Consider the following 15,532-nt stretch of genomic DNA (forward strand, 5'->3'; position numbering starts at 1 on the left):
TCTCTCTTTCTGCTCAGGAGTCCCTGTACTCATTTGCACTCAAATGCCTCATCAGCCTCTCTACAGTCATCCTGCTGGGCCTGGTCGTCCTCTACCACGCCCGGGAGATCCAGGTCAGTGTCCAGCTGGCCAGGGCAGCTCCCCTCCCTGTGTCCCAGAGATCCCTCAACACCAGCCACCTGGGACCCTAACCCCCTAAAATGTAAAAGGACCAGTAGTCTCTTTATAGAAAAAAGAAAAAAGACCTCTGTGAAGACACGCCCTTTAGATCCCTCTAAATTTCTTTGGAATGCCTGTCTGTGTTTTACTTTTCCCTGATTATTTGGAAGAAAGAAAAAAAAAGAACAGTAAGGGAGCCGGAGGTAAGCTGGGGTATGGCACACGTAAGTCGCCTTCACGGCCCTGGGGCCTTCCGAGGGTTTACAACCTTGGAAACCAGTGTTTGTAACACCAGGCTTCTGTTCCTGTTCCATCAGACCCTGGACTTGAAGGATTTATTACATGTCAGGGAGTTTGTTCTCCTATTTCAGGAGTTGATCGAAACCTCAGTGGGCCCCAGAGAGCCCAGCTCAGAGCACGTTGGGCACCTGTGCCCACAGTAGGCAGAGATCGCCTGGGGGTGCCAGAGGGTGTCAGAGCCGGCTTCTGAGTCTGGCCTCTGACCTCTGAGTTCAGGGAGCCCTGGTGTGATGGAAGACAGGTGTTGGAAAATCTTGCCTGGGTTGCATCACCCACAGATATCCCTGGGGACACCCAGGGTCTGGCACGAAGGAGGGGCCCTGGATGTGCCTGGGGGCAGTGGAGGGGACTGTGATATGTGAGCTGGGAGGAAGCAGTTCCTCAAATAGTGCAACTTGGAGATACCATATGACCCAGAAATTCCACGACATCCAAGAGTGATGAAAACCTACATCCACGGGGAGCTTGTACACGTGTGTGCATAGCAGCCCTATCCACAATAACCAAACAGCAGAAATAACCCAAAGCAGGTAGTGCATGTCCTGTGTCCTACAATGAAATAGGATTCAACCCTTAAAAAACGAAGCCCTGGGGCGCCTGGCTGAGTCAGTTAAGCATCTGTCTGACTCTTGGCTTCAACTCAGGTCTTGATCTCAGGGTCATGAGATCGAGCCCTGACTTGGGCTCTCTGCTCAGTGTGAAGTCAGCTTGAGATTATTCCCTCCTTCCTCCCCCTCTGCCCCCTGCCCTGCTCAAGAATAATCGTCTTGGGCTCTGGGGACATCTGGGTGGCTCAGCGGTTGAGCGGCTGTTTTTGGCTCAGGGCGTGATCCCACGGTCCAGGATTGAAGTCCCACACTGGGCAATCTATAGGGAGCCCACTTCACCCTCTGCCTATGTCTCTATCTCTCTTTCTCTCTGTGTCTCTCATGAATAAATAAATAAAATCTTTAAAAAAAGAATCATCTTGGGCTCTGTGCTCTAGCTTCCGAACCCCCTGGGTTGGCAGTGTTACCCCCTTGGCTCTGGGTGGTGACCTTTTATGACTGCCTTCTTCAACTCAGTATGTTTTCAAAAGGTTCTTCCGAGTGGTAGGAAGTATCAGAGCTCATTGCTTTTTTTTTTTTTTTTTTTTTTTTAAGATTTTATTGATATGTGGTGCCTGGGTTCATCGAGCTCAATCAGTTAAGCGACTGCCATTGGCTCAGGTGGTCTTGAGATCGAACCCTACATCGAGCTCCCTGCTCCGTCCCCACTGAAGCATGCTTCTTCCTCTCCCTCTTCTGCTCCCCCTGCTGTGCTCTGTCGCTCTCTCTGTGTCAGATAAATAAAATCGTTTAAAAAAAAGATTTTAGGGATCCCTGGGTGGCGCAGCGGTTTGGCGCCTGCCTTTGGCCCAGGGCGCGATCCTGGAGACCCAGGATCGAGTCCCACGTCGGGCTCCCGGTGCATGGAGCCTGCTTCTCCCTCTGCCTGTGTCTCTGCCTCTCTCTCTCTCTCTGTGTGACTATCATAAATAAATTAAAAAAAATAAAAATAAAAAAAATAAAAAAAAAAGTAAAAAAAAGATTTTATTTATTCGTTTGAGAGAGAGAATTGGGGGGAGGGGCAGAGAGATAGAGAGTCTCAGGCAGACCTTGCTTGCATCCAGCGCAGAGCCTGAGGCAGGGCTCTATCTCACGACCCTACCATCATGACCTGAACCAAAATTAAGAGTCAGGTGCCCCTGGATGGCTAATAATATTCCATTGTGTGGAAGGACCTCATTTTGGTAACCCATTCATTCATAGATGAACAGTTGGGTGGCTTCCACTCTTGGCAATTGTTCGTGTACAGGGATTTGTTCCCATGCCTGTTTTCATTTCTCTTGCGTATATGCCTCGGAGTGAGATTGCTGGGTCATTGGTCACTCTGTGTTTTTCTTTTTCCAGAATGCCTGTTCCACATTTAATTGGAATTGTGGCTAACCCCCCCAAACTAGGGAGTTTCGCATCTGAGGCCGTGTTTCTCATAAAAGCAAAGCTGGTGGGGCTGGGGTGGTGGTGGGGGTGGTTCTTGGGCTGGGGTCTCGTGGTGGGGGGGCAAAGGCATGAGTACGAGACCCACCACCACTGCCTGTCCCCCGCCCTCCGCAGCTGTTCATGGTGGATAACGGGGCAGATGACTGGCGCATCGCCATGACGTGCGAGCGCGTGTTCCTCATCTCTCTGGAGCTAGCCGTGTGCGCCATCCACCCGGTGCCCGGCCACTACCGCTTCACGTGGACGGCCCGCCTGGCCTTCACATACGCGCCGTCGGCGGCTGAGGCCGACGTGGATGTGCTGCTGTCCGTCCCCATGTTCCTGCGCCTCTACCTGTTGGGCCGCGTCATGCTGCTACACAGCAAGATATTCACGGACGCTTCCAGCCGCAGCATCGGCGCGCTCAACAAGATCACCTTCAACACGCGCTTCGTCATGAAGACGCTCATGACCATCTGCCCCGGCACCGTGCTGCTAGTCTTCAGCATCTCCTCCTGGATCATCGCTGCCTGGACCGTGCGAGTCTGTGAGAGGTATGGCCCTGGCCCCAGTGACCACCTCGCCCACCCCTGGCTCCAGAGCCCCAGGGCTCCCCTGGCCATCACACCCCCACACCCTATCCTTGGGATAACCCCCCACCCGCACCCACTTCCTGGCCTCAGCCCTCGAGCACAGCGCCCTCATCCCTGGGACTCCAGGGGGTACTCAACCCTTACCTCAATCCACACCCCTCTGGGGCCTTGGCTCTCTCCCCCTGGGTAGGGGGGGTCTTGTGCTCCTCCACTGCGAGCTGCTAACCTCTGACCTCTGGCCCAGGGCAGTGGAGGCAGCAGGAACAGGATAGCTCCCAACTGCTTGTTTCCCCCCAGTTTAACCTGCTCTCCTTCTGCCCTCTGCCCGCCCCACCGGACTGTAGGGAAAACATGTGAGTCCTACCCTTGGCCAAGCTGTGTGTACAGAGCTGCTGCTGTCCCGCCCGCCAGGAATTTAAGATTAGCTGCCACAAGGGGAGGGCATAGGGAGGTGAGGTGGGGTGGCTGCCACCAGCCCAGAGTCCCAGCAGGGCCGGGGCAGGCAAGTTTGGAGTCGGGCCGAGGACAGCAGGCAGCAGGCTGCTCTTGGGCCGCGTCCACTGGGCATCCTGGAGATCCTTGTGTCCAAGGCCGGGGAGGGTTTTGTTTGGGCAGTGGACCTTGGGGGACTTGGACATCTCCTCCCAAGTGTTTAGTGGGTCTGGGGTAAATAAAAACTGGCCCGGCCTTTAGTACCTCTCCCTGCATGGGGTTGGTTCTGAACAGCCCTGGAATGTGCAGACCATCAGCCCAGCTTACAGATGAGGAAACAGGCTCGGGAGCAAAGGGACACTCCCAAGGCCTGATTCCTGGTCAGCTCTCTAGACCTGCAGGGTGCTTCAGGAAAGGGAGGGTCTCCACTGGGCCTCTCAGAGCATGGGAGTACCTTGCCTGGGAAGGAGCCTCTCCTACCTCATGCCTCGCTGGGCAAGGCCCTGGAAGGGTGTGTGGCAGGTGGTACTGGGACTGGGCTTCCTGGGTGGGGGTGGGGGGTCCCTGGGCTGGACCTGCCCCACAGGGGCTCCAGTCTTCATCCCTTTAAGCCCCCCTCCATAGTCCTTGCCTCAGCCTGATGTGGGGCTCATAGGGATGAGGGCCCAGCTCTTGTCATCGAGCCTACCATCTCGGGACCTGACAGGGTCTCCTTGGACTCCTGATATACCACCATGCCAGTGTCCACAGCCCACCCCACAACCCTGTCAGGGCAGGGTCAGGATTGTGTTCTGGGGAGTGAGAGGGGGTATTCCTCATCAGGAGTCCTTGAGGTGCAGTCTGGGTCATTGTAGGGGTCCCCAGGTTGGGGCAGGGAACGGGGCAGGACCGGGGGGGCAGCCAATCCTAAATTCTGAGCTCTCTGATGCTGCTTGAAGCCCCCTCGCCTGCCTCGCTCCGCCCCTGTGGCTCTGTCCCATCCCCGCCCTGCCTCCCGCATGCCCCCCACTCCCTGGTCCTAGGTAGTCCTGGGGGGTCCCACAGCCATCACCACAGCTCCAGCCAGGCCCAGGGCTCCCCTCCCCACTGCTGGAGGGCCTCCCTCTCCTCTTGTCCCCTGGGCGTGGGGTGCTGGTCTACTGAGAGGGGGAGGTCAGGGAAACTTGGGGCTCAGGTGCCCCAGTGAAAGATGGGGTTCAGTCCCAACTCCCCTGGAATGGCCATCTGGCCCCCAGGGCTGGGCAGAGACTCCCAAACATCAGACCTGCTGAGGTCTCCATCCCTCCCACCCACCTTTGGGCTTCTGTTGCCTTCCCCTCTCTAGGCCCCGACTCCAGTCTGGTCTGCCTGGAGCAGCTCCCCTGCTCCCCAGTTCCCCTGCCCTGCCACTGCCCACAGAAGAGGGCCCACCTTCTCTGTGCCACCTCAGTTGACCTCTAACCTTGAAACACCCCCCCACACACACACTCAGGGCCTTAGGCGTGGGAAGGAGTCCCCTGGAAAGGGCTCCCTGAGCTGGAGGGGCTTTGCAGGCTGGGGGCAGGGCTGGCGCAGAACCTGGCACTGACCCTGCAGACCCCCAGCCTGGGCTGACCCTAGGTTGACTTGTTTGTGACCCACGTGACCAGGTTCCCAGGGCTGGCTGTGACCAGGGACAAAATCATGTCCTTTGGGGCCTGCCCCAGACCCAAAGGTTAGCCCTGGGCCTCCCCAGGCTCAGATTAGGGTAACTGGTGCCACCCCAAACATACTGACTTCCCTTTTTCTCCCTAGCCCTGCAGTCCTGCAGTCCTCCAGCATCCTATGTCCCTAGTAGTCTTCTCCCCACTCCCACCCCCCATGGGGCCCTGCTGGCTGGGGGAGTTCTTCCTGGGGTCTGACCTGAATCCTCACCTCCACTCCCTGCCGCTTCTGGTACCCGTGGCCACCTGTGTCTGCATCTGTCTGTGTGTCTGTCTTTGGGAGAGGGCTTGTGGGCACACGTGTGGACATGTGGACCTACCCTCACTTGGACCGCTCTGCCCCATAGCCAGGGCCTGGGGACAGAGCACAATCTGGGCAGCAGCTTGGGGTCTGAGTGAAGGGAAAATGTTGGAAGGAATCCTGGGAGGGGAGTGTGGGTGCCCTCTGCCCTGTGGTACCCTCGGGAGGGTACTAACCACCCCCTTCTCCCTGCCCCAGCAGTGGAGCCTTTATTACTTGGAGCCCTCAGAGTGATCAGCAATTTGCAGTGAGGGTCCCCCCACGCTGGTGGACCCAGGGCCCTGGTGTCCCAGTGCTGCTGGGCCCAGGGCTGTGACGAAGGCAGAGAGACCAGTGTGGACTGACTGGGCCTTCCCCGGCTCCCCTCAGGTACCACGACAAGCAGGAAGTGACCAGCAACTTTTTGGGGGCCATGTGGCTCATCTCCATCACCTTCCTCTCCATCGGCTATGGTGACATGGTGCCCCACACCTACTGCGGGAAGGGCGTGTGTCTGCTCACTGGCATCATGGTAAGGGTGGGGGGCCCTTGCATACCCTCTGCTGAAAGGCAGCTTACCCTACTGCGAGCTATAATGCATCAGAGTTCCTCCTTGTGTCATCCTGCCCCTTCGCTTCCCTCCTCCTTACCTCTGCCATGACCTCAGAATCTGCACCATTGGGCTTCCTGGAGGCATCTCTTCTTGGCTTCTTCCAGCCCTGGGTATGTAGTTCCTGTGGTGCCCACAGGGCTATATGCTGTGGTCCACTCTTAGCACCGAGTTTTCTTTGCCCTTTATTCTCTGCAGCCTGCTGAATTCACACCCTTGGGTCCAGGCCTAAGGGCTTGATGCTTCCATGCCTCAGTTTCCCCAGCTGTAATCAGTGCCCACTTCTGCTCGTTGTAGGGTTCAAGTCTTTTCCTTTATGTGAATGCTGTGAACACCCAATCAACACCCTCTGGGTTGTGCCATCACAGCTCAACTCCCCCCATCCTTGCATGACTATTGAGGTATCCCAAGCACCCCATGGAGCCACCATGGTGTGAAGTTTGTTTCATGTGACTCAGTGGGCCCTGGCAGCACCCCATCTCCCCAAAGACTCCTCAAGGCCAACTGTGGGTGAGGGCAACCTTTGACATTGGGTATCTCCTTTCCCTGATTCCATCACCAATTTTCTTGCTCATCCCTTCCTTCTGGAACCTTCTTTCTCCAAACTTCCACCTCCTTCACAAACACTTCACCATGTTTTGGATTATGAATTGTTGAATGCACGGTCTCCTACTCCTCTCCCCAGCCCCCAGTGAATAACATGTTCATTTGTGAAAATCAGTGAACACCAGTAGGCCAAAGAAACCAACCTGATCCCACACCAGGTTCGACCCCAGGCCACTCCTTGGACTGTGTCCTTCCTTTTCTCCACACAGAGAGATGAATTCTTGGGAAAATAAGACACCATCCCGACAAGTTTCCTTTCATCCCGCAGACGGAGGGGTTGTCTTGCTATGGCTTTGCCCATCCTGTTTCATGGCTTGTGGATTGCTCTCAGTTGTCACTATCTCCCAAAGACCCGTGTCCCCTCTTCACCTCTCATCCCCTCTAAGCAGTTTGGGCATAAACTAGGGGTCCTTGTCCTCTCCCTTGCCTCCACTGGGGCCGTCCTTCTGGCCAAGCTGACGTGGCCCCTCTCTGGCAAAATGGCCACACACCGATTTATTACACTATTTTGCAAGAGAGGGGAGGGGAAAAGACTAAAAGATCGGCCACAGTCTAGCCCCCACCACAAGCAAGTAAACTTTACAAACGAACAAAGAAAAGTACTCAGGTAAGGTGAAGTCAAACACAGAAAGCCCAAGATTAGATGGAAAAGCTGAGTTCTGTTCTCTGGAACCTTGGCTTCTGCCAGAAAATGAATTCCTTGTGTGTCCTGAAGCTTGCTTGCTGCCTCTGCTCCTGGCGTGCACACCAACAGTCATGCTTGGGTCAGTTTTGAGCTCGCTCTTTCTTTGAGAGAGAACACAAGCGGGAGGATCAGATGGAGAGGGACAAGCAGACACCCCACTGAGCTCAGAGCCCGACATAGGGCTCGATCGATCTCAGGACCCTGAAGATCATCACCTGAACTGAAATCAAATTGGTGACTTAACCAATTGAGCCCCCCAGGTGCCCTGGTCTCAAGCTCTTCTCTCTTTTTTTTTTTTTTTTTTTAAGATTTTATTTATTCATGAGAGATACAGAGAGAGAGAGGCAGAGACACAGGCAGAGGGAGGAGCGGGCTCCATGCAGGGAGCCCGACGCAGGACTCGATCCCGGGTCCCCAGGATCATACCCTGGACCGAAGGTGGTGCCAAACCGCCGAGCCACCAGGGCTGCCCTCAAGCTCTTCTGTTAGCTCCCTCCTCTTCCACCCTTGCCCAGGTGTGTCCCCTCCCAGTCACTGCCCCTTCCAGTAACTCAGCAGCTGTGCGTTTGGCTGTTGAACTCCAGGGCATCCTCGTCAGGCCCTCTCTGAGCCCGGTGTCTCTGGCCAGACGTGGTTTCCGTGCTCTTGTGTGGAATTGGCAGATGTCCTTTTCCCTTGTGCATAGTATGCCACGGGAACTTTCCAGCATGTTTCTGTGCCACAGTGGACAGGGCTTTTTCCAGGAACCCATGACAGGGTTTCCTCAGAGGGTAACCTTGAGCATGTCCTGCCCAGGCTGGGCATGTGGGCATCTGTACCTGCCCTGCTGATGGTGTCCCTAGCCCTTGCCCAGCCCTCCCCATAAGTGTCTCCCATCCCCAAGCAAGACTGAACTACAGCCCAGGCCCCCTAGGCCCCCAGCCCCCCCAGCCTAGGAGCTGAGCCCAGCCTCTCCCTCTTTCCTTAGAGGTAGCAGCCTGGGGAGGAAGCACCTGGTCGGTAAGGCACCAGAAACTGACTTCAGTGCAGGTGGGGAACACCTGGCCTTGCCTGCTCCTGCCACCTGCCTTGGGCACCTCTGGAGCCGATGACACCTCCCAGATGTTCTAGGCCCCCAGCCCCTACTCCTTTGTGGCAGACTCTGCCTCCCTCCCATGTCCCTTTTTGCTGCCCCTTCTTCCACCTGTCAGCCCTTTCCTCTCTCTTGGGTCCTCACTCCTGCCCTTCTCTCCTAGGCTGCTCCCTGATAGACGAGCAAGTCCTCTCTGACCTCTTTCACTAGCTGGGAGGTCTGGCTGCCACTTTGGGCACCCTGGGGAATGTGGTTGTATTCAGCAGGGAGCTCACCATGGGGGAGGCATCCTCCCCTTCCCCACCTCCTGGGACCTCCACTTTGCTCTTTCCTACCTGCAAATGCTCCCCCACCACCCCAATAGGCAGCCAGCCTGACCTTCTCACCCTGCCAGCTGACCCCTCCCTTGAGTGTGGAAAAACATGTCTTCTGGGTCTCTATCCCCAGCACCCAGACCCGAAAGCCTTGATGGAAGTGCTTCCAATCCTCACTCCTCCATGGTCGTCAGCCCTGGATGTACCTGCAGATCTTGCCCTATTCTCTCTTTCTCATCTCTGAGCCCCTCTGCCCAATGGAGGAAGAGTGGTCTTACCTACCAGAGCTCTTGGGGGACCAGATAAGCTAATCAGTGGGACACATTCCCCAGACTTTCAACTGATATTAAGCAGGTGGGGCTGGGAGTTAGTGAGCTTAATAACAGGTGGGATCTGTCAACGCTATTATGGGCTTGGAGGGTAAAGGTGAAGGTGGAATCAGGGCATGCTTCCTGGAGGATGGAGGGTGTCCTCTCTGCGGCCTGGGACTACATGAGGCAGGACACTGATGTGTTCCTCATCCTCTGCATGCAGGGGGCCGGCTGCACAGCACTCGTGGTGGCCGTGGTGGCCCGGAAACTGGAGCTCACCAAGGCAGAGAAGCATGTGCACAACTTCATGATGGACACTCAGCTCACCAAGCGGGTAAAGACCTCCCTCACGGCCACCCTCCCCCCCGAGTCCTCAAAAGTAGAGCCTCCCCACTTTACTCCTGTACACACTGGGCATGTCCACATGCCCACAGGTCATTGCACTGCCTTGTGCCCTGTTGCCCATGTGAATGCTCATGAGCCATGCACAGAGACATGGCAGTGGCCCCAGGTGGCCACCTCTGTGCCCAGTCATAGCCCCACCCTGAACCACACAGCAAGAGGCAGGCATCTTGGGGCCAGGCAGGCCTCCAGGTATAATCTATAAGCTGTCTGATCTTGGCAGGTTGCATTCTCTGTGCCTCAGTTTCCCCATGTATAAAGTGAGAGAGATATCAGCATCTGTAAATTCATTGATTCAACATTTGCAGGGTGTATAACAAGGGTCTGGCCTGTACTGAATGATAGAAATGACATACACGCACACACACAGATTCATAGAGCACAGATGTGGATATGTAAATATGGCCGTGCCTTACAGGCCCAAGACCCCAGAGGGGCTTTTCCAGGAGTTTCTAAGAGTTTCTGGAAGTTTTCAGAACTGTCTACAGTTTTGTGCCTACCTTAAGGAATTGTTCTTTTTCTGGCTCCAGGTAAAAAATGCCGCTGCTAACGTTCTCAGGGAGACGTGGCTCATCTACAAACACACCAGGCTGGTGAAGAAGCCAGACCACGCCCGGGTTCGGAAACACCAGCGTAAGTTCCTCCAAGCCATCCATCAGTAAGTCCAGCACCTTTCCCACTCACGTTTCTGTGTCCACCTGGTGCGGAGGCAGCTGTGGTCCTCAGGAGGAGGCTACAGGCCAGGCCAGACAGCTCAGTGTGGCTTCGTCATGGCCCCTCCCATTCTGGGTGGTCAGTTGGTTGGGGCTTGCAGCCTCTGTGCTGGGTGGGATGGTCAGAAGGAGGCAAGAGATGGGCCCAGCTATTATCCAGGGCAATCACCTTTTGATAAGTCAGGCAACCCACACAACATAAATGGTAAGAAGCATATTTTATTCTCCAAAATAGCCAAAATTATTTACCTTTTAGATGTTAAGCAATTTCCCTCTTTTGCTTTGGCTGCCAGAAAGCTCAGAATTAACTTTGTGTCCTGATTCATGTGATCATATGGGGTAATTGGAAATTACTTGATTTCCTCTGTTGTCCCTTTGCCCTGAAAATTATTTAATCAAGTAGTTCTCATCCTTGGCTGGAATCACCCACAGGGCTTTAAAAATTCTATAGGCTGCACATAATGCCAGTTAGCACAGACAGACTCCGGGATGCACCTTGGCTTTAAGTTTAAGTTCCTCAGGTGAGTCCAGTGTGCAGCCAAAGTTGGCAAAATTTTCCTATAAAGGGCCAGAGAGTAAATATTTGAGGCTTTGTGGACCAGACAGTCTGTCATAACTACTCTACTCTGCTGTTGTAGCAGGATTGCAGTGAAGAGGAATGGGTGGATCATGCTCTAATAAAACTTTATTTTCCCAAATAGGCAACTAGCCAGATTTGGGCTGTGCCAGGCTCTAATATGTCAATCACTGTCACTAGAAATACCATGTAAACCACTACATAATTTTAAGTTTCCTAGTAGCCACATTTTTTTAAAAAAAGTAAAAGAAAACAAATGACACAAATTTTAATATATTTATTTAATATATGCAAAATATTATTTTAACATGGTTAATATAAAAATCAGTAATGAGATATTCTAGAAAGTTTTGGCACTAAATCCTCAAAGCCTATTGTGTATTTTACATTTATAGCCCATTTTTATTCGGACTAGCTACATTTCAAGTGTTCAGTAGCCACATATAGAATGTATGAGACAGCACCCAGTCTAGAATTTAAACAGCTCCAAATCTTGTGTAGTGGGGCACTTTTAGTTTATATTTACAATCGAGTCATGTGGTACCTGACTTAAAATAGCAAACAACAGAAAAAAAATGTATTTAGGCACTTCTCAGAATGAGCCCATGGATTCTCATCTCTCACTTTGTGAGAAAACCTATTCACTGTTGGGCTCCCCTAAGAAAATCAGATGTTCCCTGCCTGAAGAGCTCCCAGGCCAGACACAGGGACCAGTGAGTCACAAAGTGAAGTGAATAGTGTTAGAGTCTGAACTAGTCCAGCAGGAAGGCTGCTGATTCAGCCATGGAGAAAAGAGACAAGAGGCAGCATGGAGAACCCCAGTGTGAGTGGCAGAATTAGGGAGGTTGGGCTGGAGGAGAGTTTAGGGTTGTGGCCGGGGCAGCCCAGCTCCCGGGGTGCCAGAAGGTAAAGGAGTGAGCCCATGAGGAGACCAGCCCACAGGAGAGGAAGCTCAGCCAGCTGGACTTCAACTTTTGAATCCTGTTAAATAATCTTTGCCTCAGCTTTATCGATGTATAATTGACATATAGTCAACTGTATCTACTTAAAATGTACAGTCTGGTTAGTGTTAACATAGGTACATACCCATGAGATAATTACCACAGTCAAGATAAAAAACAGATCCGTTGCCCCCAGAGTTTCCTGGGGCTTTTAACAGTCTGTCTTTTAGCTGGAGAATTTAGTCCATTTACAGTTATTGTGTTTACTGTTACAATTGGATTGGTTTCAAATGTTAAGTCTCTATATCAAAAGACTGCAAGGAGATCTAAATGAGAGATCTAAATGAGATGATATGCAGGAATGCCCAGCACAGTCCCTGGCACAAAATTTGCACTAGTGACACATGGTGGACCGACTCCCAACCCCTGCTCCTGCTTCTGCTTCCACCATCATCTAAAAAGCAGAGAGAGGAGCTGGTACCACACTTACTCAGTCTCACTGTGTCCCGGTCTTAGTCCTCACAAGACCCTAAGGCCCATGAGGACAGAGACCCCTCACTTGTTGATGCTCGTACAGTTGTTCACTGATCACTGGGACCCAGTCTGCTGTCTGCCACTGACTGTGGGACCTGGGCAAGTGACTGTGCTATTCCAAGCTTCATTTCCCTAAAGTGGAGACAGTGGTAATTTGCCTTTTCTCCAGGGATGAGGTGTGGATCGAACACAACTGGGGACTCAACTATGCCTACCTGACATACAGTGTTTTCTAAACATGGGAACTAGCAATGTGGCCATTCCCACCCTTGATATGTTCATTTGGTGATTGCTCTGGCATTTCCTGTGCCAGCTTGTGTGCCAGGCATGGGGGACACAGACGTGGCCCTGCCCTGGACTTTGCTCCAATGGGTGTTCCAGAAGGTTGTTGGGAGTAAGTGGGAAGATGAGAATTGAGGAGAGCCAGGTTTGTGGAGAATGTACCAGCTCTGTGAGTTACCTGTGTCCCTTTGTTCTGGGGCAGGACTGCCCCACTCTTTTTTTTTTTTTTTTTTTTAGGACTGCCCCACTCTTATTTATTGATTCATCTATCTATTCATCTCTTTATTTATATATTTTAAGATTTTATTTTTAAGTAACCTCTACACCCAACATGGGGCTCAAACTCACAACCCCGAGATCAAGAGTCACATGCTCCACTGACTGAGCCAGCCAGGTGCCCCTCACTCATTCTTAGGTCCCCCTAAACCTACTCCCTTCCCAGCCAAAAGAAAGAAAAGGTGCCCTGTAAAGCTGATAAAATCAAAGAAGTTTGAACTAGGGCCTGAAGGGTGGTTGGAATTTGATTAAGAAACCAAAAGGTGGGTAGGCATACCAAGGATTGTCCACAGTTTGGGCAATGGTGGGAAGGTAGGAATGAGCATGGTGCTAGGGAGACCAGAGGTCTGATATATGCAACCATGAGGGAGCCATATTCTTGAACTGGGGAGTCTCCATGCCAGGAGCACTGTATGAGCAGCCACTGAAAAGGAAGAAATGGTCTCAGGACAGATTGAGGAGCATAGCATGGGTTTGGAAAGTATATGAATTTGCTGGGGATGCAAAGTACCACAAAGTGGCTGATTTAAAATAGCAAATTTTATGATCTTCCTGTTCCAGAGTTCAGAAGTAGAAAACCAATGAGTTAGCAAGACTGTTTTCCATCTGAAAGCACTAGGGGAAGATCTGGTCCAGGCCTCTTTTCTAGTTTCTGGCAGCCTCGGGTGGTCCTTGGCTTCTAGATATGTCATTCTAATCCCTTATCTTCACATGGCCACCTCCCTGTGTCTTCTCATCCCTCCCTCTGTGCATGTCTGTGTCCAAATATCCCCCTTTTTATTAGGATACCCATCCTTGGGATCCCTGGGTGGCGCAGCGGTTTGGCGCCTGCCTTTGGCCCAGGGCGCGATCCCGGAGACCCCGGATCGAATCCCACGTCGGGCTCCCGGTGCATGGAGCCTGCTTCTCCCTCTGCCTGTGTCTCTGCCTCTCTCTCTCTCTCTCTGTGACTATAATAAATAATAAATAAAAAATAAAAAAAATTAAAAAAAAAAAAAAAAAGGATACCCATCCTTGCATTCAGGCCCACCCCCAAGACCTCCTCTTGATTAAATCTAGAAAGACCCTATTTCCAAATAAGGTCACATTCTGAGAAACCAGGTGAGGGGATAAGGCTTCAAGATACCTTTCTGGCGGAACGCTGTTCAATACATAACGTGGAGGTTGCCAAGACATCAAGACCAAGTTCCCCACTAAAGGCATTCCTGAGCTTGGCAGGCCTCTACCTGCACTCTGGGGCAGCCTCACACCCCCGGGGCTGGGGTGTTTGCGTCTACCGCATTTCTCCAGACCGAGGGCTTGGTCCTATCAGGGATCCCGGAAGTACCCAGGATGGGTGGGCCCTAAGGGGCCTCCCCGAGCATCTGTCACATGTGGGCATGCAGAGATGGAGTTTGGACCAGTGGAGAGGAGTCCTATCTGGTATAGTTTCCCTAGGCTAGTTTAACCACACAAGGGATGGAGATGAGGGACAAGGACACTCTGTGGCCAATTCCCCACCCTCCTACCCACAGGCAGCTGTTGGGAGGCCCAGGTGCAGAGGCTAAGTGGCAGGTACCGGTTCAAATCCTGCTGGAGTGCTGGTGGGCACTGGCTTTTCCTCTCTGAGCCTCATTCTCCCTCTTGGGAAACATCACGGGCAGAGTTCTCTGGACTGAAGGCCACCTCTGAGGCCAGGTGCCTGGCACAGACTAGAATACAGTGGGACCACAGGCTGAAAGCAGCCGCATTTGCTGAGTGGGCACTACTGGAGGGAGGCCAAGAGAAGAAATGCATCCCCAAGGGGCTGGCATTGCCCCCTCAGCCACACAGGGCCCCCAGCCTGGTCCTGGGGTTGTGCATGCGGGAGGCGGACAGGGTTGGGCACATGCCACCCAGTTGCACTGAGATTAAAATTGCCTTGTGATTTCTCTCTGCTCTGCCGGGTCCTGCCAGAGCTCAGAAGTAAGTGTCTTCCTGGGGGCGCAGGGTGCATGGTGGTCCTGGGGCAGGGCATACCCCCAGGGCAGCTTGTGGAGCACTGCCCCTGGCCTCAGGAGGTTGCCAGGGCTTGTATCCACCTGCAGGCCTGTGAAGTCTTCACTTGGGCTGGAGGGAGGTGGGGGGGGGTTGTGTGCAGGTCCAAGTTCCCAGGACATCCTGAATCAGGCCACTTAGATGTGGCCAGAAGGCGGACACTGTGGGAGACAGCTTAACCACCCCCCAGACCCTGCCCCCTGATGTGTTAAAATCAGGAGGGAATGGGCTGCATGGGGCCTGACCCTAATTCCCACCTCATGCCCCCTCCACACGTCCCACAAGGCAACCCCAGGTGGGGTGGGTGCATGAAGGACCCCACTCCTCTACAGCCTCCACCCAGCCCCTACCCACCCTCCCACCTGTCCTCCAGGCTCCGGAGTGTGAAGATTGAGCAGGGGAAGCTGAATGACCAGGCCAACACGCTCGCCGACCTGGCCAAGGTCAGTAGGGCCGGGCTGGGTGGGGGGTTCCCTGGGGCCAGCAGAGGCTGGTCAGGCCCCCACAGGAGGATAGGGGGTGTTCAATAAAGAGAGATGCTAGGAATCTATATCTACATGTAGACTACTTTTTAACTTTGGCAGCTATTTTATTTTTTTAAAATAGTATCTAATAAAATAGCTTTATTCAGAATATCCAATTAGTGGGCTAAACTGATAAAGTACGCTTTTGTTTTATTTTATTTATTTTATTTTATTTTATTTTATTTTATTTTATTTTATTTTATTTTTTTAGGCATATCTACAT

The 15,532-nt window shown here is 52.9% G+C and overlaps 1 protein-coding gene across 8 annotated transcripts in view; it reads left to right on the top strand.

Annotated features, from left to right (window-relative positions):
- Positions 1-15,532, top strand: part of KCNN1 (potassium calcium-activated channel subfamily N member 1) — a 31,226-nt gene that overhangs the window by 13,131 nt on the left and 2,563 nt on the right. For 2 of the 8 annotated variants that reach the window (XM_041760613.1, XM_041760607.1), the window contains 8 exons: positions 18-113; positions 2,595-3,013; positions 3,397-3,405; positions 5,837-5,978; positions 9,268-9,378; positions 9,977-10,104; positions 14,705-14,713; positions 15,159-15,228. In XM_041760613.1, coding sequence (XP_041616547.1) covers positions 18-113; positions 2,595-3,013; positions 3,397-3,405; positions 5,837-5,978; positions 9,268-9,378; positions 9,977-10,104; positions 14,705-14,713; positions 15,159-15,228 — 984 coding nt within the window. The remainder of the gene's footprint in view (positions 1-17; positions 114-2,594; positions 3,014-3,396; positions 3,406-5,836; positions 5,979-9,267; positions 9,379-9,976; positions 10,105-14,704; positions 14,714-15,158; positions 15,229-15,532) is intronic. The other 6 variants (XR_005988788.1, XR_005988789.1, XM_041760609.1 and 3 more) reach the window with 6 other exon arrangements.

This window comes from Vulpes lagopus, chromosome 7, assembly GCF_018345385.1.
Source record: "Vulpes lagopus strain Blue_001 chromosome 7, ASM1834538v1, whole genome shotgun sequence".
NCBI lineage: Eukaryota > Metazoa > Chordata > Mammalia > Carnivora > Canidae > Vulpes > Vulpes lagopus.